General features: G+C 40.7%; 1 protein-coding gene across 9 annotated transcripts in view; it reads left to right on the top strand.

Annotated features, from left to right (window-relative positions):
- Window positions 1-27,838, top strand: part of NAV1 (neuron navigator 1) — a 340,794-nt gene that overhangs the window by 291,679 nt on the left and 21,277 nt on the right. For 4 of the 9 annotated variants that reach the window (XM_067468112.1, XM_060772504.2, XM_067468114.1 and 1 more), the window contains 12 exons: window positions 12,285-12,423; window positions 12,835-13,132; window positions 14,338-15,031; window positions 15,991-16,446; window positions 16,920-16,961; window positions 17,935-18,083; window positions 19,087-19,311; window positions 20,137-20,189; window positions 20,533-20,556; window positions 20,679-20,756; window positions 22,203-22,286; window positions 27,366-27,477. In XM_067468112.1, coding sequence (XP_067324213.1) covers window positions 12,285-12,423; window positions 12,835-13,132; window positions 14,338-15,031; window positions 15,991-16,446; window positions 16,920-16,961; window positions 17,935-18,083; window positions 19,087-19,311; window positions 20,137-20,189; window positions 20,533-20,556; window positions 20,679-20,756; window positions 22,203-22,286; window positions 27,366-27,477 — 2,354 coding nt within the window. The remainder of the gene's footprint in view (window positions 1-12,284; window positions 12,424-12,834; window positions 13,133-14,337; window positions 15,032-15,990; window positions 16,447-16,919; window positions 16,962-17,934; window positions 18,084-19,086; window positions 19,312-20,136; window positions 20,190-20,532; window positions 20,557-20,678; window positions 20,757-22,202; window positions 22,287-27,365; window positions 27,478-27,838) is intronic. The other 5 variants (XM_067468116.1, XM_067468118.1, XM_067468117.1 and 2 more) reach the window with 5 other exon arrangements.

Below are 27,838 nucleotides of genomic sequence, written 5' to 3'. Positions count from 1 at the left end.
GCAACATCCTGCCCTTCGTTTAGATTTTTATTTAGGTTTTTTTTTCTTTCCTAAACTGTTAATGTACAATCCAGGATTTTTCTGCATAAAATAGTAATTTTGCATATTCTTTCCCATTAGGGGTAGGCAGTAGTGGCCCAGATGGTTTTTGGCCCACAAATAAAATGAGCTATTGATGACAGATTAAATTCAAGGCAAAACAAAGAAAAGTAAAACAGCAACAAACATTTGGAGGGCAGCAATTGCCTACTTCTGCTGTAAAGACATGGTTTATGAAAGGGTATAGGAGAAGCTTAGCGGTGATCATGGTTTTGAGTACATTATAAGTCACCATACTACTTGTGTATTAATAAGTCCCACTAGTGTGATCTTGGCTAATAAAGTTATATATGAGGTTGGAGACATGACATTTCTCTATTTTATGTAGTTCATTGGGAATCTAACACCTGGGCCAGGATTTGTCAATTCTCTTCCTGTTAAAAGTGGTAGCTAGCTGGGCTTTTGAAGAAGAGGACAGTGTATGCCTTGTTCTCTCCTTTTCTTCCCATTTCTTCATTTATTTTGCCTCTTTCTTTTCTGCAGACAAGCTGAGTTTGCAAACAAGGATTCTCAGAAGCTGGAAGGCTTGTTAGTATTGGTGCTTTTCCCAGTGGGAAGGGGGCCGCCCCCTCCATATGTTCTTGCAGTTGTTAGTGCAGATACAAATGGCGCAGTGTTCATCAGACTGTCCAAGCTGCCTGCCTGACAGTCCTGCTTTTCATCTGGTCATTTAGAGCAGCGGGGTGGGGGAACTGCATTAGATAGATCATCAAAGAAGATGACTTCTCTCTCTCCAGGAAGCAGCACACCCTGCATGTCACATGTGGGGCTGTAGGGGTCAAAATGTATTGGCCATTTCATAGGCTGATTTAAAGGGAGGAACTTGATTTAACTAGACTTGCTTTAGTTTAAATGAGAACAACCTCTGATCTCTGAGTTTGAAAAATGGTAACCTTTCTTCTAGGTCTCTTAAAGTATAATATTAATAATGAAAGCCAGAATGGTGCAGTGGTTTAAATATTGGGCAGCAACTTTGGAGGTGAAGATTCAAATTCCCACTTGGTCATGGAAATCCACTGAATGACTTTGGTCAATCCATACTCTAAGTCTTAAAGGGAGGCAAAGTCAAACCACTCTGAACAAGTTTTGGTAAGAAACCCCCTTAAGGTCACAACAAAAAAATAAGTGGTGTGAAAGCACAGAATAATAATTGATTAAAACTTATTTGTCACCAATTAGTTCATTAAGACAATGGCTGACTGTTGTAATTGGTAACTTTAAAAAAGGACATCCTATAATACAGCATTTCTCAACCTGGAGTTGGGACTCCTGGGGGGCATCACAAGGGATTGTCAGAGGGGTCTCCAAAGACCATCAGAAAACACAGTATTTTCTGTTGGTCAAAATAATGTTATGGTTGGGGGTCACCACAACATGAGGCACTGAATTAAGAGATTGCGGCATTAGGAAGGTTGAGAACCACTGCTGTAGTAGAAACCTGACATGTCTGAGATGCTTCCTTACATCGGAAAAGGGCCACACAACCAGTATAGTCATTTGGCTTCTTATCTGAACCTGCCAGAGCTTTGCATTCACTAGCAGTTTTTTAAAAGACTCATTTGCAGGAAACCGGGCTAAAGTGTTAAATTTGTTTCAGACAAATAAACCATAAAACGTGTTGGGTCTTTACTTGTATCTGTGCCAAAGAGTTGTAGATTTTTGAAAGCTGCAATAAACCATTCTCCTGAGTCTCTTTTCTGCTGTGTAGTATTTTCAGACAAATTTCAGGGTCAAACTGTAGGTGTCATTAATATGAAAATCTGCCAAACTGCTAGAGTATTTAAAAAAGGATATAATTAGTCCTGCTGGTCAGGGCTTAACTGATTTCTAGGTTACAAATGGGAGGCTGAAAGTTTCAGAATTTAGTCTGCAGTCTGTAGAATGTAGTGTTAAACTAGAGATTATGGAAGATTTTGCAAGTTCTGGTTAATACATTTGCATATTCTACTATCATTGCACCATAGGCCCAATGAAGGTTGATTTTTCAGGACATATAACTGATGAGGATTTATACTTCCTGAATACCAACATTTTCTGATTGAGAGGCTGTGTGGAAGTTTAGACTTTTAGCAAGCAGATGTCCTGGTTACAACTCTCACAGGTATTCTGAATGAACACATGATACACTTAGACTACTAGAGCAACTTTTGTCTTGTAAGTGTGCATTCATTCTGCACACACTCCATCTGGAACTTAGCTTGCCATCTGTGTTTCTGTTTCTTTTCCATCCACTCAAATACTGAGATAAAGTTCTGCCATTGTTTTGGAATCATATATATCACTAAGAAACTAATCTCTGGCCAAAAGAGGAAAACTTTATTTGTATAATAAAATGAAAGTGTTGGTGGTTTGTGCAGTCAGAACCCAATGCTGAAGACCTACCAACTAGTAATTGTTTAGCACTCAAAGATACTGCAATCATTATGAGCACATTCAGCACAAATGTAGGTATCAGTGCAAGCAGAAGACATTTCCTTGGAGAAGATTAAAGCATCTAAGTGAATAAGCATCATATCACCTACATCTGCATCTGCATTAAGGCAAGAAGCCAATTGTGGAATAATAGGAGCATGGTATGGAAAAGGTATAGGTGGAGTGTTAGGTGACAGAGTCTTGACTCCATCTGTTTTACCATTTGGTCAGATATGGCTGTCTCTCAAATACTCTGAAGTGCCAGTTTTGAACTAAAGTTTCCATCCTATTCTTTGTCTACTATGGAATTCTAGCTCCACCATTTCTATTTGTGGGTCATTTTCTAACTAGAACATGGCCATACAGCCTGAAAAACCTACAACAACCTATTTTCTAATTGTTTACTATCTCAGTTGTAATGATAGTTCTACTTTGCTTGCTTCTTTCATTCTGATAGAGAAGAAATACCATTGTACTGAATCAGACATACTTTTATCCCCTCTTCTTTCCCCTCTGTGGTGTTTTTAATAGGCTGAAAAGTTGCTCTAGCCAGTAGTTGTTAAAGGCACATATCTTTTGGCAAAAAGTTGACACCCTTTGTTGTGCAAAAGGCCATCTCCTTCAACCTTCTGTCTCATAACAGTCAAACAGGACACAATAGAAATGGCTACCTATTCATTGTTCAGCTTGCTTCAATGGATCTGCTTTAGTTGTGAATAGCAATTGCTTTTAGACCACTGCCTTTCAATTGCTTTTTGTTTATTGCTGATCATATTGGATGGTCATGTTCTTTAATATTTTGAGAAACAGATGTTTATTTCTATTTACCCTTTCCATGCTGAACATCACAAATCATTTTACAAAAGGTTTCCATCTAATTTTCACATCTAGATGCCAAACTCACAGACGTTTTGCATAAATATATGTTTTTACATCCTTTCCTTTGGTTTAGTGAGCTTTGATAAAATGTCATTGGCTATTATGCAGAGCATAGTTATGAAGGCATTCCTGAAATATTGTCAGTAGGGCTGTCATCTATTAATTGTTCTCCCCAGACTGTCACCTGCTTTTCATCATTACACTTACTTTGCTTCTGCATGTTACTCAACCTAAATGCCTCACACATTTTCAGCCTTCTTTCTTCTTTCAAAAACTGTTCTGCTTATAAGATGTAATTAGATATGAAAGCACATTCCTTCATCCTATTGGGTTGCTCTGATACCTCTGGATATGAGCAGCTGATTCATTATTTCGTTCATTGAAACCACAAAGGGAGTGCATAAATTGTGACCTATAAGAGGCAGTGCTTTTTACCCCTCCCCTATCTCTCCTTTTCCATTCAGAAACTGGCTTTGCCCCCTTCATAATTCTTCGGCCTCAGACCTTGTCTAGACTTAATAAAATAGCCTAGGGGTCTACTACTGACCTACTCAAGCAATGACCTGAAAAGGGTGCGGGAGCTGTGCTTAACCTGATGGAACAAATTCCATTCCAGTGACTGCTGGGATACCCTATGAGTCTCTCAATTGCTTGGAAGGTGGGCCTTAGGGGAAAGTGGCAGCTGCCACTCCATCCTGGAGCTCTGGAGTAATGCATTGACCGAGCAGTATCCTTCACTTGAGATGGCTTGATTGACAGCTCAAAAGATGGGCTTTTCCACATGGCCTCCCATTGTCAGCAAGATTCTCTTCCAGTGCTGAGTCTATGGAGGATGTCATTAGCTGCCTCTGGCCTCTATTATTCCCGGTTATTCCATGGAAACATAAGGCCAGTAGTCAGAGAGGTGTTGCTTTCAGGCTTTTTGGAAGCCATTTCCTATAGCTCCCATGTGGAAGGGATTAGAAATGCCCCCATCAATTTTTAGCAACTCCTTTGTTCACCTTTATAGTTAGCTCATCTGTTTAAGGGGCAGGCCTTGGCATTCACAAGATGGTACGGGTCCTGACTACAACCTGTGGACTAAGAACAAAGAAGGAAGTCAATGCATACAAGAAGCTTCTCTGATTTGTATTAGAGCGTGAGGGGAAAATTGATGAGGTGGGAAGAATCTAGCAACAGCTCTGAGACTGATTTATGCCATCTTGAGCTTTCATGGATACAGTCCACTTCTTCAGAAGTGCCAATAGGGTCATGCAAGTTGAGCATCCCTTTACTGAAACTACAAATTCCAAAATACCTCAAAAGGGTCTACATGAGTGGCTAAGATGATGACCTTTGCTTTCTGCTGATGTATTGTACACAAGCTTTATTTCATGCACAAAATAATTAAAAGCATATAGTATAAAACTATCCTCAGGCTATGTTTATGAAATGTAAATGAATGTCATGCTTAGACTTGTGCTCCATCTCCAAGATATATCATTGTGTGCATGTATGCAAATACATGGACATAATGAGATATCTTGGAGGTGAAGCACAAGTCTAAACACAAAAATAATGTGTTTCATAATTCTAAAATTTTAAAAAATCCAAAACACAGTTCTGATAAAAGATACTCAGTCTATACTCAGTGTGCATGCGTGTGTGTGCAGCCTTAAGTCACCTGTTAACTTATGGAGACCCCATGAATGGTGTTCCTAGTCAATGAATACTCAGTACTGATTTTGCCAGTTCCTTCCTGCAAAATTTTGCTTACAGCCCCTGATATTAATTGGCAGTCTCCCATCCAATTATTAGCCAAAGCTGACCCTGCTTAGCATCCAAGATCAGTCTGGATCTAGTGACTTTAGGGTTTCTAGGCCAAAAGCAACATGTTTTAAACATAATTTCTGCATTATAAAGAGCTAATATGATGTAATGGTTTGAGAACAGGACTTGCATTTTTGTTCTGCCATGGAAACCCACTGTATGATGTTGAGCAAATCATCATTTCTTAGTCTCATAGAAAGGCCATGGCAAACCTCTTCAAAATAAAATTTGCCAATAAAACTTCTTGAGAGGGTCACATCAAGTTAAAGGGAACTTGAAGGCATGTGACAACATCCTCAGGTGTGATATCCACAGGAGTTCACACTAAAATCAGTCAGCCTCAAAGGTACCTTTTTAGAGTCTCAGAATTTGATCCAGATATTGAGTCTTTGTTAATATACTGACTTTATTTGGCTGTAAGTGTTAAAAATCTCTAGAAAGCCAGTAACTGTTAGGCCATGCTATGTCTATCCCTTGCATTACTCTTGCCTCTCTTCCACTATTTCCTTCAGTATAGCATATGTGACATTAAGGCTTATTTGTTTGAGGTGAGGAAGTAAAGTTGTACTATGGATAAGTAGAATTGCTGGTGAGCATTGATACTTACCTTGTGCCACCAACTGATATAGAACTTAGTTTTAGCATCTTAGATACTCAATTTCTTTCCAACTCTTTGGGTGGCTATAATAAAATAAACTTTTCTGGGGGGTTATTTTCCATCTTTCTGTGAACTAATCATCTGTCTTAGTCAGCCAGAAAATAATGGTTTGAAGACATTGCATATTAGCAGAAAAGAAAAGGGACCAAGCCAAGAAAGAGAAGGAAGGCGGGGGGGGGGGGTGTTTTCATCTGTTGTTTTACAAGCCCCTTCCAACTTTTTTGCATTAGTCTGTAATTCATCAAGAGAAAATCTATATGCACATTTGTATTTAAATAGTATCAAAATACACATTTTAAAATATGTTTTGTCACACATATGTTTGTCACATATGATTCAAACTCCGCCTATCTAGAAATAACAAAAAAAAAACCATCTAGAAATACATTTCGTCTTAAAATTGGACTTTAATATGGCCACTCTTGAGTCCCCTTTGGGGTGAGAAGGGCAGGGTATAAATACAATAAATAACAATAAATAAACACTATTTTAGCTGAGAACTGCATAGTCAAATTCAGAGAAGTGTGTAATTCACAGGATAACCTCTCTGCAAACGGAAAGAAGACTTAGGCAACCTGTGACAATGAATTGACCCAGACTTGGATTTGGTTTTAACTGGCATGTTTAATCAATTGTTTTTAATTAACTGTTTTAATGTTTCTAATGTATCTGTTGAATGTTTTATGATGGTGATGGCATCGTATGGTGCTTCTTGTAAGGCTGCCCTGAGTCCCCTCTCCCTCGGGGGGGGGGGGGGTGAGAAGGGCAGGATACAAATATAGAAAATAAATAAATAAATAAGATTCCTTGGGTATCCTTTATTAAAATACCTTTTAACAGCAAAAGCAAGACTGGAAAGGTACAAAAGAAAATTAGACTGGATGGGCAGACAAATAGATAGTAAAATCACAGGGCATTTGGGAGAATTAAGCTCTTATAAGGCTGTTTCTGTGTAGCCCAGAAGTATCAGCTTAAACATTTGGGTAGGAAGTGCATCTTTGTGAGAAAAATGATTATGATTCCCCACATTTATGGGACATCCTTCAGCTCTCTTGCAAACTTTTATGTGGCAAGTTCCCCCTGTGTAAATTCATTTCCCCTCTGAAACATACGTGTGTAAGAGAAAGGGATCAAGTAGAATTCCTAGCTGTCAAGAAAGAGGGCTTGGTCCCAGGCAAATATCCATGCTGCATGAATAGTTTGATACCACTTTAACTCACATGGCTCCTTCATATGGAATCTTCTGGTTGTCATTTGGTGAAGGACTTGGAGACTTTTTTTTTTACTAGAGAGCACTAGTCCATCCTGATAAGCTACAGTTAACAATAGCATCAGTTTTAAGCATTTCCTTTCCTTCACTTTGTACCTGTTTGTATTTTGAAATCTTTAGTTCTTCTCTTCCTTCTCTTTCAATAACTTGAAGTACACCCCCACCAAACACATTCACCATCTGTTTAATGAATGAACACTTGGAGATCTTGGCATGTAGTTGGGTGATTGCATTCTGCAGCTGCTAGCAAGGATTTGTAGCTGCAGTGAAGACACATTAAAGAGATGATCAAATCCAGAACTTCTTTTTGGACCAACTAAAAAGCACAAAATAAATCATGTAAGCTGCAATGACTTCTTATCATGCAAAAGATGTTAAAAACCATACAGGAAAAGAAAAGTGACAATAGCAGAGTCACAGGTATTGTTTCTGATGTAGTTAAGTTGACCTTGAAAGATCTTAGTGCAAAAAACAATGAAGATTCAAAAGCAGAGATGATTCTATTTTTTTGTGAGCCCCCCCCCCCCCCCCCCCGCCACACACACACACACAAAAGAGAAGGTATCATGGTATTATGGGTTTTGTTGTATTGAAAGACTGTTCCAATAGGATCCTGTCCTTTTCTTTTCACTTTCCTTCTCTGGTAAGATTTCCAGTCACACTTACTTGTCAGTCAGACTCATCATTGTGTGTTAAATGTGTCAAGGATCCCCTAGAATTCTAGTTACTGATATGGAGGGCAGTTAGATCCTCCTTCTTCTTTAGATGTCTCAGGAAAGGAAATTTAAAGGGCCCCTTTACCTCTTTCTGCTGTCCTTTGTTGGGTGGCTCCTATTATTTTGACTGGGGCTTGTGAGTTGGGATGCCAGAGGTAAGCACAGATGGCCTATTTGGGTTTCAATGTATATGGCCAATGATAGGATAAGGTAATGGTGCCAATTGGGGCTGGTATCATGATAAAGGGTGGCAGTCCTGTCCACTTGCTTAATAGCAATAACAAGGCAGACAATGCAGATATTCTGTCAAAGTTCCAGTTCCGATTCTCCTGCCCTAGAATTCAGATTTACAAATGCAGATCCCACAAAAGCAGAAATGCTGATACCCACCCACCCGTCAGTCATTCTCTGTATCAGCTGGTGCTAGCAATTCGTAAAAATGTGCCACACTAAACTAAAGCATTAACATCTGCTTTCTTTAGTGATCTTCCCAGCCAAGCAGTTGGTTGACTTTGGTGATGGCACACAGTAAATGTCACAGTATCGAAATCTGTTCTTCCTTGAATTAGCATCATACCAGTTTTCTTCTTTAACACTCATCCTGGGAAATCACCACCCTAATCCTTTTGGCCGGGAATATATAAATAAAGTATTAGCTGCAATATACCCTAGAACTGCTGCCTTGTTTTCATATGAATCCTTTCTGGTTCAAGAAAAGAGGTTGTGTCCATTTAAAATCTTATCATTTTAACAATTCACTGGCAGATAAATGGAATTAATGTGTTGAATTAATTAGCAGGTCAGATGTCAGTGAAAAAAATAGATGAACTGACATCAGTCTGAGACCAAGTTAATTCCGTAAGTGACCATAGTTTTTATCTCTTTATATTCTCTGTAGAGAGTCTTGTGCCTGATGCATCATTTATTGCATGGCAAGGATTCTCAAGAATACCTTTATTAAAAGCAGGTTTATTGTTCTTATTATAGTGTGGTACATTACAAAATATTCAAGCAAAATCTACAATTGCTTGCAAGGGTTATTCACACATAGACCTTTCTTCTATCTGTGGATTGTTCCAGTTGTAGCAGCTAAGTTTGGTTACAAAACTACCCAACATTTAAACATGTTGTTTGTAACTATGTTGTTCTTTACTATTAAACAACAAACTTTTAGGAAAATACCTCAACATTTGGGTTTGGAAAAAATCTGTGTGGGAGATTTTAAAGTGGATATAAGTGATTTTAGTATTTGTGTATATTTATGGTTTTATGTCCTGGCATTGAATGTTTGCCGTATATATGTTGTGCTCCGCCCTGAGTCCCCTGAAGATTTCACTGCACAAGGAAAGTGGCTTCAATGTTGTTATTTGGAAGTTTATTGGCTAGTTACTTCATCATATTCTCAACCCCCCCCCCCCTTTGTCTATAAAAGGCAATCTGGTGGGTCAGTGGCTGCAGAATAGAATAGAAATGTTTTAAATAAATAAATCATTGCAAAAGGTTTTCTAATCTGAAGCTTTCACTGCACAAGGAAAGTGGCTTCAATGTTGTTATTTGGAAGTTTATTGGCTAGTTACTTCCTTGTGGGCAAACCAAACAGCTGCATGTAAATTGGATACATTGACGTGAATGCTGTATTGTGAGTGTGGATTTTCTTGGTACAGAACATTTGGAGTAGATAATGAACATCCTTGTTTATACTCAGAAAATGCATTTAATAATTGTCTGTTAGTCTCTGGGGCTGACTGTTAGTCTGTGGGGGGTAGTACTTTAAAAAAAGGAATTTCCCCAAGCTTTGTGATAACTGAAGTGGTGCAGGTCCATTATAGTATCACAAAACCTAAAATAGCCCTTGTCCTTAAGCAGGGGTGGTCATGTGATGGGTCCAATGCACTTTCCTATCCATGGCATGCTTCCCAGGATACACAGACCTAGAAAGACATGGAAATAGAAAGATTTGCTGGAAGCTGTCCCTTCCTCCTCCTCCTCCTCCTCTTTTTGTGGTATTTTTTAAAATGTGGTATTTTTTAAAATGTGGAACTGGAATTTATTTCAGAGTGAATCACAATTCCTAGAGGCTTCCAGGAAAGGTACTTCATCATATTCTCAACCCCCTCCCCCCCCTTGTCTATAAAAGGCAATCTGGTGGGTCAGTGGCTGCAGAAGTGCCATTTCCTGTTTAAAATAACCACGTGCAAATTTTGCACAGTATAGGTCCCAAACTGCAAAGACTGACATGTTTCTCTATCAGGGAAATATGAACTGGAAATGTGTTTTTGAGCATTTTTGTGTTATTGACATCTTCACTTTTTCAATAAAAAAAACCCTAAGGTGTGAATTTTACACTGAATAAGTGCTGAACAGTGAATAGTTTTGAACTGTGAAGTATTTGAAGACAGCAGAATGGCAATTGCTAAACTTACTAATTGCTTCCTCCAAGGATGAAATGTACACAACTCCCCTGTTACATCAGCTCAACTGGCTGCCAATCTGCTACTGACAACAATTCAAAGTGCTGGCTTTTTCCTATAAAAGCATAAATGGTTGCAGCCCAGCTTACCTGTCCAAACGTATCTCCCTCTATGAACCACCTCAGAGGTTAAGACCTTCTGGGAAGACCCTGCTCTAGGTCCCACCTCCATTGCAAGTGTGGTTAGTGAGGACGAGAGACAGGTCCTTCTCAGTGGTGGCTCCTTGGCTCTGGATTTTTCTCCCCAGTGAGATTAGATCAGTGTCCTTCCTCCAGTGCAAAGAATAATTAGGGAATATGTGCAATCACAATTGGAATGGCTATGGTGTATGATTTTTGGATCATGTGATCTTAATATTTATATTGGGATGTTTTTAATGCTTTGCCTTAATGTTTGGATGTTGTTTATGTCTTCTGTTTAATGTTTTAATGATTTTAAACATTAAAACATTAAAACATTAAACATGTTGGCATTGGATTTTTGCCATTAGTATGCTGTAAACTGCCTTGAATCTCCCCAGGGATGAGAAAGGCAGTATATAAATACAGTAAATACTAAATAACTAAATACAGAGATTAACATCACAGAAGTGATTATATGTATCTGGCCTTTTTAGAAATGAATTCATAGCAGAAACAAACCTATGTCATTTTTACACTACTCTTCATGGAAGAGAAAAATGCAAAGTATACACAAAAAATGAAGTTTTTATTTTGATTTAAGTAAAGGAGAACAAGTTTTCCCTTTCTTGCCTCCAACACCTGCTTCTCTCAGACTCTATCTTAAACTCCTTTCTATATTAAACTCCTTTCTGTCCATGGTGTTGCTGAGCTGCTGTCCCATGTGGGCACACTGACAACAGTTCATCAGCCTTAACTTGTCCTTGATTCTCCTTCCTGGACTTTCTAAGCGAGGCCATTTGGCGTCAGTCTGCTGGCCGCCATGCTTGTATCTTGCTCTGTGTTCTCAGAGATGATGATTGAGTTGAAAAATTTCCTTCCTATGCATGAACACTTTGCAAAACAAAGTGTTCATGCATTTTCCAATTGAACTCTGCCGAAGTATATGAATATAGAACTAAGAAACAAAGATTATCTGGATATATTCTATCAGCAAGCCTAACAGTTGTGATGTTGTTTGTAATACACATAAGTAGGGTGACTGGGATGTTAAAGGCATCTCTATTGTTATAAGTATGCACTAAAAGATGTAATCTGTTTTTTCTGTTGTTTGAACAAAGAGATTGTGGGTAAGGCACAACAAGAGTGCTTGAAAATAATGTATCTGTATTAAAATAGTTATTAATATTTTTCTTTGATCTGACAATGCCTGCAGTGTGGTTCTAGTTTTAAAAAAATGTTTAGTTGTTCTGTGCTTTTGGAAATAAATCAGAACATCCTTTGAACCACCCAAAATCCTCAAAGCAATTTTCAGTCTATGCTTGGGCCGAGATCTTCTTCATTATTAGTGTAATGTAAATATGTGGCATATGCTCAGGTTGTGGAGCTATCTCTATATTTTGGACAGTTTCTTGAAGAGTTTACAGATGTTCTTGCTATGCCAAGGAGTCTGCTTTACTCTGGTGGTTCAAACCCAGGGAGTGGGGTGAGCTCCAGTCTGTCCACTCCAGCTTCTCATGCAGGGAGATGAGAGAAGCCTCCCACAGGATGGTAAAACATCTGGATGTTCCCTAGGCAATGTCCTCGCAGATGGCCAATTCTCTCACACCAGAAGTGACTTGCAGTTTCTCAAAAAAGTATCGCAGAAAATGTAACTGTTTATGCAGTATCTATCTTCAGTGTAACTAGCTGCAGTTAGGATAGTGCTGTTATGCTACTTGCTAGAAAATACTGACATCTGCATAATTGTTTTTATGCTAGCATAGTGCATCAATAGGGTACTGGTCTTCCTTTCATGAGCTATTGGAAGTATGGATCCTGTTGCCAACTTTTCTGTTTCCTCCATTTCAGCTGGGATGAGAGCAGTTCCATCAGCAGTGGCCTCAGTGATGCCTCAGACAATCTCAGCTCTGAAGAATTCAATGCCAGCTCCTCCCTCAATTCATTGCCTTCTACTCCTACAGCTTCCCGCAGGAACTCTGCCATAGCGGTAGGTAGTCTGCAAATACTCGTGGTGCATCCAGAAGCTAGTATTTTTGTGTTCTATTCAACAGAGTTGAAACTGGAGAAGGAATCTAAATGGAATCAGTACTTCTTATTTCTCTACTATGAACTGTTTAGTTTTAAATGTAATCATTACAATTTTATTAATTTGTATGGATATTGACTTTTTATGTTGAGTATGTATATCTTTATGAAGATCAGGTAACGGAAAATAGAAGTGAACTTTAATTTAAGGTATTGGAGAATCACTGCTGGTCAGAATAGACAATATTGTGTTAAGAGAACCAATAGTCTTATTTGGTGCAAAACAACTTCCTTTGTATTTAGAAGGCTGGGGAGTGTTATGTTGTGAGGGAATCAAAACTAACTCCATCTCATTGTGGTACTTACCTTACAGCTGCGCACAGACTCTGAGAAGCGATCGCTGGCAGAGAGTGGACTGAATTGGTATGGTGAGCCAGAGGAGAAAGCTCAGAAGAAGATGGACTATGACAGTGGGAGCCTGAAAATGGAGCACAGTTCCTCCAAGTGGCGACGAGAGCGCTCTGAAAGCTGTGATGAGGTTCCTGCTAAAGGCGGGGAGCTGAAAAAGCCTGTCAGTTTGGGCCCACCAGGTTCCTTGAAAAAGGGCAAGAATCCCCCTGTGGCAGTGACTTCCCCCATTACCCATACAGCTCAGACCCTCAAAGTGGCAGGTGAGGCTGGAGCAGAGAATGTAGCTGTCTGTTTACTTTGTGTTCTTCTGGTGAGGCATTCAAGGAGCCACAATTTTATAGGCAATCCTCGAATTACAAAAATCCAAGTTACAAACAATTCATAGTTAGGAACTGGGATAAAACAACAGGAAGTGAGAGAATTCTACCCCTAGGAAGAGAAATTCACTCCTGAAAGAGTTATTATGTGGAAAAGGTGGCTCCTCTGAAGCTTTATCACCAATCCTTGTTTTCACAACAAGCCAAGTGAGTTGAAATTTTCTAAGCAAGGGCACAGACAGCAAAACAAAATTCACAAGAGTGTTAACTTTTGCTGATGCTATCCAAAGCTTATAGTTAAGGTAAAGGTTTTCCCCTGACATTAAGTCCAGTCGTGTCCGACGCTGGGGGCTTTCTAAGCCAAAGAGCCGGCGTTGTCCGTAGACACTTCCAAGGTCATGTGGCTAGCATTACTGCATGGAGTGCCATTACCTTCCTGCCAGAGTGGTACCTATTGATCTACTCACATTTGCATGTTTTTGAACTGTTAGGTTGGCAGAAGCTGGGGCTAACAGCGGGAGCTCACCCCACTCCCCAGATTTGAAGCTGCAGCCTTTTGGTTAGCAAGTTCAGCAGTTCAGAGCATTAACCCATCGCACCACTGGAGGTTCCATATATATATATATATATATATATATATATATATATATATATCGGGGGAGGGAGAGAGAGCAGGCTGGAGTTACACTTAAAATGCAACATATATACAAATCCAGCTTAAGAACAAATCTACAGAACATATCTTGTTTGTAACTTAGGGACTGCCTGTATTCATGACATTGTATCTGATCTGGCACAGGTTCTTCAGATGAATGTTGACATCTGTGGCTGCTAATGCATATGGCAAATTATATTTTGTGCTGAGCAAATAGAAATTACTAGTAGTGCTTGTAATTTCTTACACAAACACCCTTGAGATTTTTGCATATTTGCTTACGTTCATTGCTTTCTGTGGGAGTTCAGAGAAAGAGGGAGTTGGGTTTGCAGTCAGCAAAGTATCAATCCTGTAATTTAATCAACTTTGTGTCTTCCACTTTGAGCATGATAGATGGAAAGTTAAGGGATGGTTTTGAGTCAAATCTATCTTTCCTGTCAAGAAGGAAAAAGTTTGACAGTTACACTGGATCCTTTTTTACTCTTTCTTTCAGGTAAACCTGAAGCAAAAGCTACAGACAAGAACAAGTTGTCTGTGAAGAATGCTGGCCTGCAACGCTCTTCTTCTGATGCTGGCCGAGATCGGATTTCAGATGCCAAGAAGCCTCCTTCTGGGCTCACACGAACCACCACTTCTGGTTCCTTTGGGTACAACAAAAAGCCACCTCCCGCAACTGGCACTGCCACAGTGATGCAAGCCGGTGGGTCAGCCACACTTGGCAAGATCCAGAAGAATTCCAGCATCCCTGTCAAGCCAGTCAATGGCAGAAAAACCAGCCTGGATGTCTCCAATGCTGGGGAACCTGGTTTTATGGCCCCTGGGGCCCGTACCAACATCCAGTATCGGAGCCTACCACGCCCAGCCAAATCTAGCTCCATGAGTGTGACTGGTGGCCGTAATGGTCCACGGCCTGTCAGCAGCAGCATTGACCCCAGTCTTCTCAGCACCAAAGGGGGCATCTCTGTCTCACGACTCAAGGAGCCCTCTAAAATTGGCACAGGTCGGAGCACACCAGTGCCAGTGAATCAGACTGACAGGGAGAAAGAGAAAGCCAAAGCCAAAGCTGTGGCACTGGACTCTGATTGTGTCTCACTTAAAAGTATTGGCTCCCCTGAAAATACTCCAAAGGGTCAAGTGGGCCACCAGGCTCCTGCCAAAGTTGCTGAGCTGCCACCAACACCACTCAGGTAGGAACTATGTGGATTTCTAAGGATGCCTGAAAACCGACTTGCTTTTCTGTTATCAGACTGTATACAACAAGAGCACTTTTCTCCTGTTGTGGGAACAAGAATGCTTGCCATTTGTTATCAGAAGGGTATTATTTATTAATTAAAATGTTTGTATCCCACCATATGTTGTGTGATCTCAGGGCAGGGTCCAAATAAAAACACATTAAACAGTTCAATTGTAATTTAAGTTTTTGAACAATTGAAACAGAAGAAAACATATTAAACAAGTTGGAACAACTTAAGAGGTTAAAACAGTTAAAGCAGTGTATATGTAGTTTTGGAAAAAATATGTTAGGCTCCAAGGCTTTTGTCAAAAGGCAGGTTTTGACGTGGTGCCAGAAAGAAACCCAGATCAGCACAAGTTATACCTTCTGACTGATTCTTGAATGCCGTACGGTGACTTGTTGGGACAAAACAGTGATCTTTACGTAGAGAGGCTTCATGTTAAAATTGTAAAGAATTCCAAATGTAAACTGTTTGTTCTTGGCCATATCTTTGGATGTAATACACTTAACATGAGTATGATGAGTACCAAACAGGTGAAAGTGACTTTTATGACTATGCTGTGTTGAGATGCCAAGGTCCTGCCAGTTCCTTCAGACTTCAGCTCCCACCCCATACATGATAGTCTTACAGTTGTGATCGTTTCGCTGCTGTTACAGAAAGGTCCGTTCATACTGGCATGGCTAGAATTCTGTAAAAGGTATTCTCCCCATGCTTTGCTTTGTTGTCAGAATTGCTAGAAGCACACTATTTTTAAAATGAAAGTCCCTGTTCCCAAAAGTTCTCTAATCTTATATCTGGGTTTTATTTTTGTGCCACAATTTACATTAAACAATGAACAATGCGTCCTTGTTATGGAAAATCCTAGGCCTCTGCTCATAGCTGTATCCCAATTCTCTCTTCTTCTCCTGCAGATCAGCTGCCAAAAGCTATGTAAAAGCCCCTTCTTTGGCCAACTTGGACAAGGTGAACTCCAACAGCCTGGATCTTCCTTCTTCAAGTGAACTGCACCAAATGCATGGAGGCAAACTGCAGGAGGCCCACCTGACTGCAGTGAATGTGGGCAGCCACATTACATCATGCTTCACGCCAAGCCCTGCTCCAGTCCTCAATATTAATTCTGCTAGCTTTTCCCAGGGCCTGGAGCTCATGGGTGGCTTCAGCATCCCCAAGGAAACCCGCATGTACCCCAAGCTTTCGGGCTTACACAGGAGCATGGAATCCTTACAGATGCCTATGAGCCTGCACAGTGCCTTCTCAGCAGGCAACACAACAGGCCCTACAACTTCTCCTACCCCACCTGTTGCTGCCGAAGAGGAGCCCAGTGAGATGGCCTGGACAGGAAGCCCCAGGATCTCACATCTGGAGAGGTAGAAGAAAGGGAATGGGGTAGCTTTTATCTGATAGCATGCCCCATTAGATCTTGGGAGGTTTTAGAAAGCAGGGCTGGGGAATCTTTGGGACCCTTGGTACTACAGCTCCCACAATCCTTTGCTAGAACATCTGGAAAATGAAGTTTAAAACATAAAGCTCCCACCCCTTTCATAAAGCAGATACCAATCCCTGTGATTAAATTCTCATGGTACTCCCAATAAAAGGAGGTGAAGGTAAAGTGATGGAACACCAGTGCAGTGTGGGATCATTATAGAAAACCTAAAGAAGCCTTTTTTATCAGGATACGAGGCAAATTCTAATAGCATCACTGGTGCAAATACAAAATATAGGTTCTTCATTTGAATATGGTTTGCATTCCCAAATCTTCCTAACTTCTTCTCTATTATGAAGCACAGCTGTACGCAAGCATCTAATTAGCAAATACTCTTATTCACTTCCTTCCCTTCAGCTCTAATCGTGACCGGAATACATTGCCGAAGAAGGGACTAAGGTAATCCTTTTTTCCATCCTACCATTTTTCACTATGGCTTTGCCAGGATATGATGATCAGCCAAAGCAATTCCAGTGTTTGTCAGAAATGAATACTGTGTATAATTCTGAGTCTTCTGTTTATCATCTTAAGCTGGGAACCTGAGCTGTTGTGGTATTCCAGAGGCAGGGACCCGTAGTAAATCAATTTGCTATGCTAGTTTATAAAGTGGCCCACCCTGTTTCTGTTCGGATAAAAACAGATGAAGATCTGGTTACATCTTCATGTCTTGCTTCTATTGCTTCTATACATCTGATGGGAGGAGCAGCGGCTTTGCCATTTCTCTGGAGCAGAAATCCTTGTAAATGTCATTCCTTATGAATGGCTTGTTTTATTTGTTGTTTTCTGAAGCCTGCAGTAGAATTGAGGACCGTGCACAACAGAGCATTATTTATAAATAATGTGCACAAGAATGAAATATTGTGCAGAGAACTGTATATTTTACTGTTAACAGAAAATTGTGCCCTGTATTGATCGCCTTAACTATGTTAAAAGATTTACTGGGATTTCTGCATGGATGAAGAGATTTCAGTAAAATGTTAACAGGTTGATGTGTGTAGATTGACACCCTCAAATTCCAATTAGTTAATAGTTCCCAGTGATCTGTACTTCTTCTGTTGCTATAGATCAGAGGCGGGGATCATGAGGCCCTCCAGGGATGTCAGCTTCCACCAATCAAACAATAGTGGGAATTTTGGGAGATTCAGTCCAGCAATATCTCAGTGGGCACACGATTCCCACCTTGTTATACAATGTGCAAAGATGTCTGAATCCAAGCTTGGTCCCTTGATATTTCCATTAATCTGGTCTTAATTAGCTACTTTGATTATGATCATGGTGACTGGCTAATTAAACTGCACTTTAAACCAATTTTGGGATGACCTTCTTTCAAAATTCTGCTTGTCTCATTCTATTCCTCCCTTGGTTTTGGCAGGTATCAAGTCCAGTCCCAGGAGGAAGCCAAGGAGAGGCGGCATTCCCATACAATTGGAGGGCTACAGGAGTCAGATGACCAGTCTGAGCTGCCTTCCCCCCCTGCTCTCTCCATGTCATTGGTTGGAAAGGCTCCACTCACTAATATTGGTTGGTTTTCCCTTCTTATCTGTTTTCCCATGAAACAAAACTTGGAAGTCAGTTCGTTCATGTTGAAGCAGATGCCAGTTTATATTTTTCTGAGACCCCTTCCTTGTAATTTTCTTCTTTCTAAACCAGGCATGGGAGTTGTGTGACTCTCTAGATCAGGGTTGGGCAAATGTTGAAGGGTAGCAGGTTGCCTCAGTCCCATAGGAAACTTTGGAGGTCTTCACCTACTCACCACATCCACTCCTGTCAAACAAATAGAAGAAACATTTGCCCTTTAGAGGACAAGGGTGCATTTCCACCGAGTTGTGGGAGCCTGCTAAACCATTGTAGACCTATGAGAGACTTTTTTTAAGAGCAGAAAGAGGGCAGAAATAATTTCCTTTTTCACTTCCTGTCTCAAAAAATCCATGTTGGATTCAAAACATGGTAGAAATCACACTCACTATTTTACAAAAAAATTGTTTGAACGGTGAAGGAGCCCAAGGAGTTTCCAAACAATGGAAATGCCCTCTTATATATCATGGTGGACCTTTGAAAATATTTGAAAGTATTGAAAATATTCACAAATTTGGAAAAAAAATATTGAAACAAACATTATTAGGGGGTCATTTGGAGAACACAAAAATCCCTCTGGTCCTCAATCCAGCCTTCAGGCTGCACTCAGAATGATCTTATTGGCCATTATAATTGTACAAATAAGAAAAAAAACAGGGAGTACCATGTTGATATAGTGCTAATTGGTAATATTAGCACTACGACGTTAGTTATTAGTGCTAATACGGTGTTACTCCAAGCATAAACTTGTATGAATGATACAGTAACATAGGTATCAACCAAGGCTTGCATGCCAGCTGTGGTCTGTTTTTGCTCCTCTTGCCTTTACCTTCTATCTCCATCCTGGCTATGATCCCTCTTTCCTGCAGCACCCCTAGTTTCCCAGACTCCATCCCTGGCTTTGAGCTGCTCTGATTAGCCTCTCCTGTCCTGCCCCCTTCTCCTGCAGTGAGTCCCACGGCAACCAACACCCCGAGGATCACCCGCTCTAACAGCATCCCCACTCATGACTCCACCTTTGAGCTGTACAACGCCTCCCCTATGGGCAGCACCCTCTCCCTGGCAGACCGGCCCAAGGGCATGATCCGATCAGGCTCTTTTCGCGACCCTGTGGATGATGGTGAGAGTCCTGCACCCAGCCAGGAGGACAAGAGTCTCCTCCTCAGTAATAATGGTGAGAGGGATACAGTCACAACACATTCTGTCCATCATGTCTTCAAAAGAGCACAGGATGCTTTGGCAGGTGGCTGGGGCACTCGGGGGAACTGTTATTTTCTCAATGGGGAGGCAATGTGCCATGGTAGAGGTAGGGGTGGAAGTTCTGAGTGGATATAATCAGTACCCTTTTGGACATCATTTTCCTCCTGCATGACCAGCATATCTATCACCAGGACTTGGTAGGTAGGCACCCTATGTGGTTCAAAATACCAGTCCTCCCATTTTGCTGCAAGCTCTCTTTTTCTCCTTTTTCAAGATATATATTTATACTGGATCTGTGTAGTCCATATGAAGAAAACATCATGCTGCATATGGCAATAATGGTGTAACTGTCAGGGAAAGGGATGAGTTATGGTTGGGCTTGCAGAGGAATTATGCTTGGATTGGTAGTTGCTGCATTGGAATGGGGATAACCCTCTGAGAAAGCCTGGGTCTTTGAAAAGGGTTTGGGGAGCAGGTTTAAGCCCTGAGTGGAAGCACCCTTAGTATGTTCACTAAAAGGATTATAATCAAGAACTAGTAAAAGAATCTCACCTCTTTTCCTAAATACTCAGATTTCTCATCAGATTTCCCCAATTTGGCATCATAAGAGTCTATTATTGACTCTGGATGCTCTTCGTGCCGGTCTTGCTGTTTTGCATCCCTGGTCTCTAGGTTCTCATCCTTTCCCTAATACCTGTGTATGCTAATGCTCCTTAGGCCTTTCCCGTGACCAATTGTTCTCCCTTCCTTGGCCATGAGTTGCCCCATGACACACCTTTCTCTCTTCCTTTTATTACAGTTCATGGATCCGTGCTGTCCCTGGCATCCAGTGCTTCCTCAACATACTCCTCAGTAAGCTGTATTCCCTACTTCACTTGACCTATTCCATCCTTTTGGTTCTTTGTGTTGTCTTTCAGCAGCCACCCTATGGTCCAATCTATTCAAGTGGGGTGGAATGGAAAGCTGCTAATTCAGAACATGGCATGTCATATCTGCAAGATCGGGAACAGTATCTGAGTTACATTGCCACAGGGAGGGTGATGGGATGTATGCATGTGGTGAATGCAGAGACTTGATGTTGGTGATTGGCCTGGGCTCTCTGCATGGCTGCCTGCCTGTGGCTGGAATGACTCCGCTTCTTACACCCTAACCACCTCCCTCTCTGTCTCTCTTCTGCCCCATCACGTGCTGCCAGGCTGAGGAGAGGATGCAGTCTGAGGTACAGTAAGATCTTCTCTTTCCACCTTGCCACGCCACTGTGTTGCTCTTGACCGTTGGTGGAGAGCCAAGGGCTTTCCTGCTTCCTAACTGTCCTCTTTCCCCCCTTTCCCTCTCTTGCAGCAAATCCGTAAACTGCGCCGTGAGTTGGAGTCATCCCAAGAGAAGGTGGCCACACTCACTTCCCAGCTCTCAGCCAATGTGAGTTGCCTTGTGTTGTCTGTCTTGGCACAGGTGCCTCTTGGCAGAAGTGATATGTATAGAGGAAGATAGTTTGTTGACATTACAAAGATAGCCTTGCAGTCCCTAGAAGCCCTCCACCAAATCTAGAACATATTCCAGCTCCGATATTTAGAAATGCACTCCACTTGGATGTTCAGCTTCTGAATAAACCACTTGAGACTTGGGTAGGATATGGACTGTTCTGAATGTCCATGGTAGCCATGTAGTCCAGAGCTCTAATCTGGTTGCCTTGTGGCAAATCCCAGAAAATGATCACAGGAAACTGGGAAGTGGTGCATGTTCTGATGGAAGGGACTTTTATATACTTAGCACGTAATGACAGCACCCTCTAGTGGATACTTCCTGTTTTACTCATGCACTGTTTCTGAGTTTTCTCTTCAGGATCTTAGGGTGTTTCTGCTCACTGTAGAATGAATGCAGTTTGACACCATTTTAACTGCTGTAGCCCAATGCTATGTAATTATAGGATTTATAGTTCTTTAGCCATCTTTACCAAAGAGTGTTGATGCCTCACCAAACAACAACATCTATGATTTCATAGAATTGAGCTACAGCACTTAAATGGTGTCAAACTGTATTCATTCTGCAATGTAGACACACAATTTTAAAAAAAGAATGGTCTTTTTCTGAGATTGTTAGGTGATAAGAATTTAATCTGGGACCTTCTGTGTTAATTTCACATGCAGGAGTCTATAAACTGTGATCCATCTTTATTAGTCAACATCATCTGGACTCTCCTTCCCCTATTTCCCCAAGAGACAAGATTATGTTTCTGAATTGTTCTTGTTTATCTGCAATGTAGTATGAAATCAGAAGTCAGGGGTGGGGTGAGGAAGCTTTTGCTCCTCTATTCGGCCCCAAGCAGGACAGAAAACAAGCCCTAGCCCTCTTCACTACTCAGAATTGGCAGGAGATGGAGTACATCAGGCTGCTGCACCCAACAGGTACTCCAGTGCAGGACTAGCTCTGGTATCGCCACTTTCCCACTACAGTTCAGACCTGGATAAGGAGAGACATGTCAGCAGGACTCTAAACTCTATAAAGTAGAAACACAAACCATCAATGTTTGTTTCCTCACTCTAGTTTCAATTATGGTCGGTCTTTAGAGAACAGGCCAGCCACACTTTACGTTTCTGCACCTTCTTCCTGACAATCAGAGAATCACAATAGAGCCAAGGCTTCAGCAGAACATTGATGCAAGCAATGGTTGGAAATATCCACCTTCTTGTTGAGAAAACCTAGGATTCTTCACTTCTCTCTGTGTTGGGAAGAAGCAGTCAAGATTATCACAGCATGTCTTAGCGAACTGTCACCCCTCCCCCCCCCCCCCCCCAATACTGTTTCTTTGTGTAACGATGTTCTTACTTAGTGTTTTGGCCTGATAATCTCTTCCTTTTTTCACAGGCTAACTTAGTAGCTGCCTTTGAGCAGAGCCTGGTGAACATGACATCCCGTCTCCGACAGCTTGCAGATACTGCAGAAGAGAAGGTAAGTCCTATGAAAATATCTCTGCTTCCCTGAGTTTCTTCATCTTTTTCTACCGAATTCCCATCAATATCACATTTCTCAAGATCAATTATGCTGTCTGTTAAACATATACTGATCTGTCTCACAGGGATCTGGACACAAAAAAGTAAAAAAAAGATTATTTATTATACATCCACGTAGAGTTGAATAATTTTTGAATTACATCTATACTAGAAATGCAGCTGAAAGCAGAACTGTCCACCTAGGGAAGGGAAGTTTCCTGTTGCCTGATGCCAGAACTTGCTGCGGTTTTTGTTTGTTTTTTGCACAAAACAATTCTTTCTTCCAATGACTTGTTCCTCTCTATAATACAAAGGATTTTGAAATGCAAGCAAATTTATATTGAGTCCGAAGCAGGAAGTGCAACTAAAGGAATATTAAAAGGCCTTTTTTCTTAAATACTCATATCTGATCACACTGAAGATTGTTAATGGACAACAGAGCATGCCTTTCCTCTAGGCTTAGGTTGATTCATAGTACACAATTGAGTCCCTGAAAGAAAATAGATTATTTGGGCTTTTTCTTGTCAATTGCTCTTGGCAAGGATGCCTAGCTGTGGTAGCAGAGGCTCTTGCTTTCTCTCAGAATATTTGCATCCTACCCTTTATCTGATGATCTCAGAGGGGCTTATAATAAATCAATTTCAAACTGTAAATAATAACTAAAGTTTTGAAAAAGATTAAAAATACATGAAATAGTTTATCAATTTAAAGCAGACTACTAAAAAATCTTGAATGATAAAACCATAAACTATGTGCAGCCTTGATAAAATAAGTTTGGCCTGAAGGCTTTAATTGAAAGCCTCAATGACCGAAATAAATGATTTGATAATTGAAAGCCAAGTTTCAACTTGGCTCTGAAATGATTCCAAGTTTGATGCTAATTGGACCTCCGGGGTAGGAAATTCCATAGCAAGGATGTCACCACTGGAAAGGCACTCCCCCATGTTCTCTCAAATGTATTTCCCCTACTGAAGGGACACAGAGGAAGGCCTCTCCGATAGATCTCAATTATTGGGCAGAGTGAGAGACAGACACACAGAGAGAGAATGAGAGAGAGGTGCTACCTCAAGTAGGTCCCAAGCCATTTAGGTTCCAAGGTGTTTACGGATTTATCTCACACCAGAAACAACTTGCAGTTTCTCAAGTCACTCCTGACACACAAAAAAAGGGATGAAAATGTTATTGCCAACATATTGAGATCATGGAATCATAGAGCTGAAATAGACCACAAGGGCCATTCAGTCCACCCCTGCCATTTGGGAACACACAAAGCACTCCAGGTAGATGGTCATCCAACCTCTGCTTACAAACCTCCAGAGAAGGAGACTCCAACACACTCTGAGGTGGCATATCCCACTGCCGAACAGTTCTTCCTAAACTTTAGGTGGAATCTTTTTTTCCTGCAATTTGAATCAATCATTCCATGTCCTAGTCTCCAGGGGAGCACAAAACAAGCTTGTCCCTTCATCAATGTGACATCTTTTCAAATATTTAAACTTGACTTTTATGTCCCCTCTTAGGTTTTATTTATCGAAGCTAAACATTCCCAGTTTCCTTAGTTGCTCCTCATAGGGCTTGGCTTCCAAACTTTTGATCATTTTGGTTGTCCTTTTCTGATAACGTTCTAATCGGTCAATGTCCTTCGTGAACTGTGGTACACAGAACTGGTGTTCAGTTCCAGTGTTGTACTCCTGGTGAAGTTTCACCAAAACAGAATAGAGTGGGACTATGTTTTCACTCCGCCGACACTATATTCCTTTTGAGCTTAAAATCCCATTGGCTTTTTAAGCTGCTGAATCACACTGTTGGTTCATGTTCATCTTGTGGCCTATTAAGAGTCTTAGATCCCTTTCACGTGTACTGTTTTCAAGCCCTGTGTCACCCATCCTATAACTGTGCACTTTATTTTTATCGCCCAAGTGTAGTACCATACATTTCTCCCCGTTGAAATTCATTTTGTTACTTTTGGTCCAGCTCTCTAATCTGTTAAGGTCATTTTGGATTCTGATCCGGATCTTCAGGATATTAGCTATCTCTCCCAATTTTGTATCACCTTCAGATTTGATAAGCATGCCATTTATTCTATAGTCGAAATCATAAAGCTATTGAATAGCATTGGGTCCAGAACCAAACCTTGTGGCACCCAACTAGTCACTTCTCTCCAGGATGAGGAGGAGCCATTGGTAGGCACCTTTTTGGATTTGGCCAGTCAACTAATTCCCAATCTACCTAATAGTAACATTGCACATCAGACTAGAAACCTATTGGCAGCCAGCGCTATTCCTTTAGAACTTGTGTTATGTGATATGTGAATGAAATTCCAGTCTAGCTACTGCATTTACTAAAGACAGCCCATTATAAATCCCACTGTAGTAATCTAATTGGGGAATTAATAGTCCATGAATTACTGTGGCTAAGTTATCCTTTCCTAAAAAGGCCATAGCTGATGAACCAGTCAAAGCTGTCACCTTGCACTTGGAACCAATTAATTTCTTTCTGTGGATCTAGATGGATCTAGAAGTATCCTGAACTACACAACTGTTCCTTCAGAATGTATGCAATCCCTTCCAGATAATTTCCCCATTTCCCAGACTTGAGAATTTCCAATCCACAGAGCCTTTGTTTTATCAGGATTCAATTTCAGTTAATTCACCCTTATTTCTCTCTTCCCCTCCCGTGCCATCCATGTAACACATTGATTATCCAGGTCTTACTTTATGTTACCTTCATCTAGCAGACACCATGGTTTTAGAATTTGCCACATCACCTGTTTATCAGGTGTTGTCTCATGCACCAACTTGCAGGATTGCCACTGGTATGGGTTTGTGGTTTATGTTTGCATATCTTAAGGGAACATCTGGCAGTCTTCACAGACTTGAAATCTAAATTACTTTATTCCCATTTCTTTAATAATAAGACAGGGAGTAGGCAGCCACGGTCACACATCTTATAATCTGTGTCCTACGATCTGAGCGAAGGAAGATGGATGCTTTTGAACTGTGGTGTTGGAGGAAAGTTCTGAGAGTGCCTTGGACCCCGAGAAGATCCAACCAATTCATACTTCAGGAAATAAAGCCTGACTGCTAATTGGAAGGAAGGATATTAGAGGCCAAGATGAAGTATTTTGGCCACATAATGAGAAGACAGAAAAGCTTAGAGAAGACAATTATTCTGGGGAAAATGTAAGGAAAAAGGGCCGACCAAGGGCAAGATGGATGGATGGCATACTTGAAGTGACCTTGAAGGAGCTGGGGGTGGTGACGGCCGACAGGGAGCTCTGGCATGGGCTGGTCCATGAAGTCACAAAGAGTTGGAAGCAACTGAATGAATGAACAACAACAAACAATCTGTGGGTTTTTAAAAGTTTATTTGCACTCTTTTGATGTTATTCCAAGGAGTTGCCATTTGAGTTTTGTCTGGCTTGTGACACCCGTTCTCTTGAAATGGCCTTGCAGATAGCAGGGGAACCAATGTATAATAGTGTTACCTACTCCCATCTGCTAGAACCACCTCGTAAGATACAATGATTAATGCTATATCAATGAAAGATCCAGGAGAATCAGCAAGGTAGCACTCACCCTGTCTGTAGGTTGTCAGCCAGAGCAATCAAGACTCTAGATATCATACTCTGGACTAAAACTAGACAGAAATGGGTCCAGATAATCCGTTTCTTCCAAGTATATCTGACACTAGCTAGTCACCACACATTCAAGCACCTCGCCAAAATGCAAGTTATTAGTGATAGGGCAGAAGTGGTAACATACCTCTGGGTCCAACAAGGTCCTTTTTAGGAGAGGGCACACTACAGCCTCCTTAAAGACAGCAGACATCTCCCCCTAGACATTTACAATCTCTTGGAGGAGGAGCTTGAAAACGTGGTTGTTCCAGTGTGCCTTCCCAGAATAAGGAAACTCCAAGCAATATGTCCCCAAATGCAATATGTCCCCAGGATATCTGCATGCCCCATCCCCCTCCAAATAACAACAACTCCAAATAACAATTACCTACCTTTTCACCTGGTCATGCCCAGCATATTTTTAATTTTAACTATTACATTTGGCCCTGCCATAGATTTTAATGCGTCGTGCTGTGTTGTAAATGTTTATTGCTTTGTTTTGAGTTCATTTTGTTGTATTGTTGTTGTTGTTATTTTTACTGATGCATTTGGGCTCGGCCTCCTGTAAGCCGCACCAAGTCCTTGGGGAGATGGTAGTGGGGTATAAATAAAGGTTTATTATTATTATTATTATTATTATTATTATTATTATTATTATTATTATTGGACCCACCCAACCAATACACATCTGCTAGATTGTAAGAGCAAAGACTGACAAGGATCAAGACTACTTGTGATGAGATGGACATCTTGTCCACATAATCAGTCTGCAACAACTGAAATAGATTTTAAGAAAATTGACCAGATGATGCAGTGAATACCTTCCCAAACAATTCAATAACCTGTTCTGAATAATAATGATAATAATGACCAAATCTAAAAAGGTGTTTTTACCAATAATAACTATCATTATATAATACTTAAACACAAACCATTACACATTAAAATTATCCATACATATAAAAATGTTAATTTAAAATTCATAGTTTAAAATGGACTAGATACGAATCACTTTTTGCTTTAATGCCTGGCAAATTTATCACAGCAGGCAATCTGAGTGTGACCTCAATATACCCTTCATTATTTGAAATATTCTGCTGGATGGTGTGCTGAAAATAGCATAAAGGAGGAATAATACCTTTTGTCACCTTCACTGCTTCATAGTAGGCATAAAATAGTCTTTGTCTGCCTTCACTTTTATTCATTCCATGACCTATGCCACCTGCACTCTTGCCTTCATCTAGCCTATTTCATTGCCTGTAGAAACTGATGATTTCACTGATAGCTCCGATAGCTGAAGAGATTCATCCTCCAGCTAGGAAACTCTTGACCTCCGCCCTATCCCTGATTTCCTCCACTAATTTTTTTAATGAGTAAATTTAACATTACCCTAGGAATTCATCAGTTGTTTATCATCTTCAGGACACTGAGCTGGTGGACTTGCGAGAAACTATTGATTTTTTAAAGAAAAAGAATTCAGAAGCTCAGGCGGTTATACAGGGAGCTCTAAATGGGACGGACATTACACCCAAAGGTGAGCACAGTTTTCTACATAGTGTCCTTGTGGTCCTACAAATGTTTTGCTTGAATCCACTGCTAAATAGCTTCTGTTAGGACAGTGGTGGGCCCCAACCATCAATGTTGTAGGCTACATCTCCCACTAGACCTCGGAGGACTTTTTTGCCTAACCCTCAGTACCATTTTATTTTTTTGTGTGATGTAAAAAGGACTGGTAAAGGTATGGAGGGGACGTAAGTTCTGAGAGAGGTGTCTTAGGAATAATTTAACCATGTTTTGGGCTTTTTCTGGACTGATTTGGGTCTAGGAGAGACCTATCTCTGCACCGAGATGTGAATTGACTATGCTGCATCCTTACTGTTTTCCTCTTCCCTTAT

The sequence above is a fragment of the Anolis sagrei genome, chromosome 4, assembly GCF_037176765.1.
Source record: "Anolis sagrei isolate rAnoSag1 chromosome 4, rAnoSag1.mat, whole genome shotgun sequence".
In the NCBI taxonomy this organism is placed as follows: Eukaryota; Metazoa; Chordata; class Lepidosauria; order Squamata; family Dactyloidae; genus Anolis; species Anolis sagrei.
Note: the sequence above shows the minus strand (reverse complement) of the source record. Positions and strands in the feature narration are given on the sequence as shown.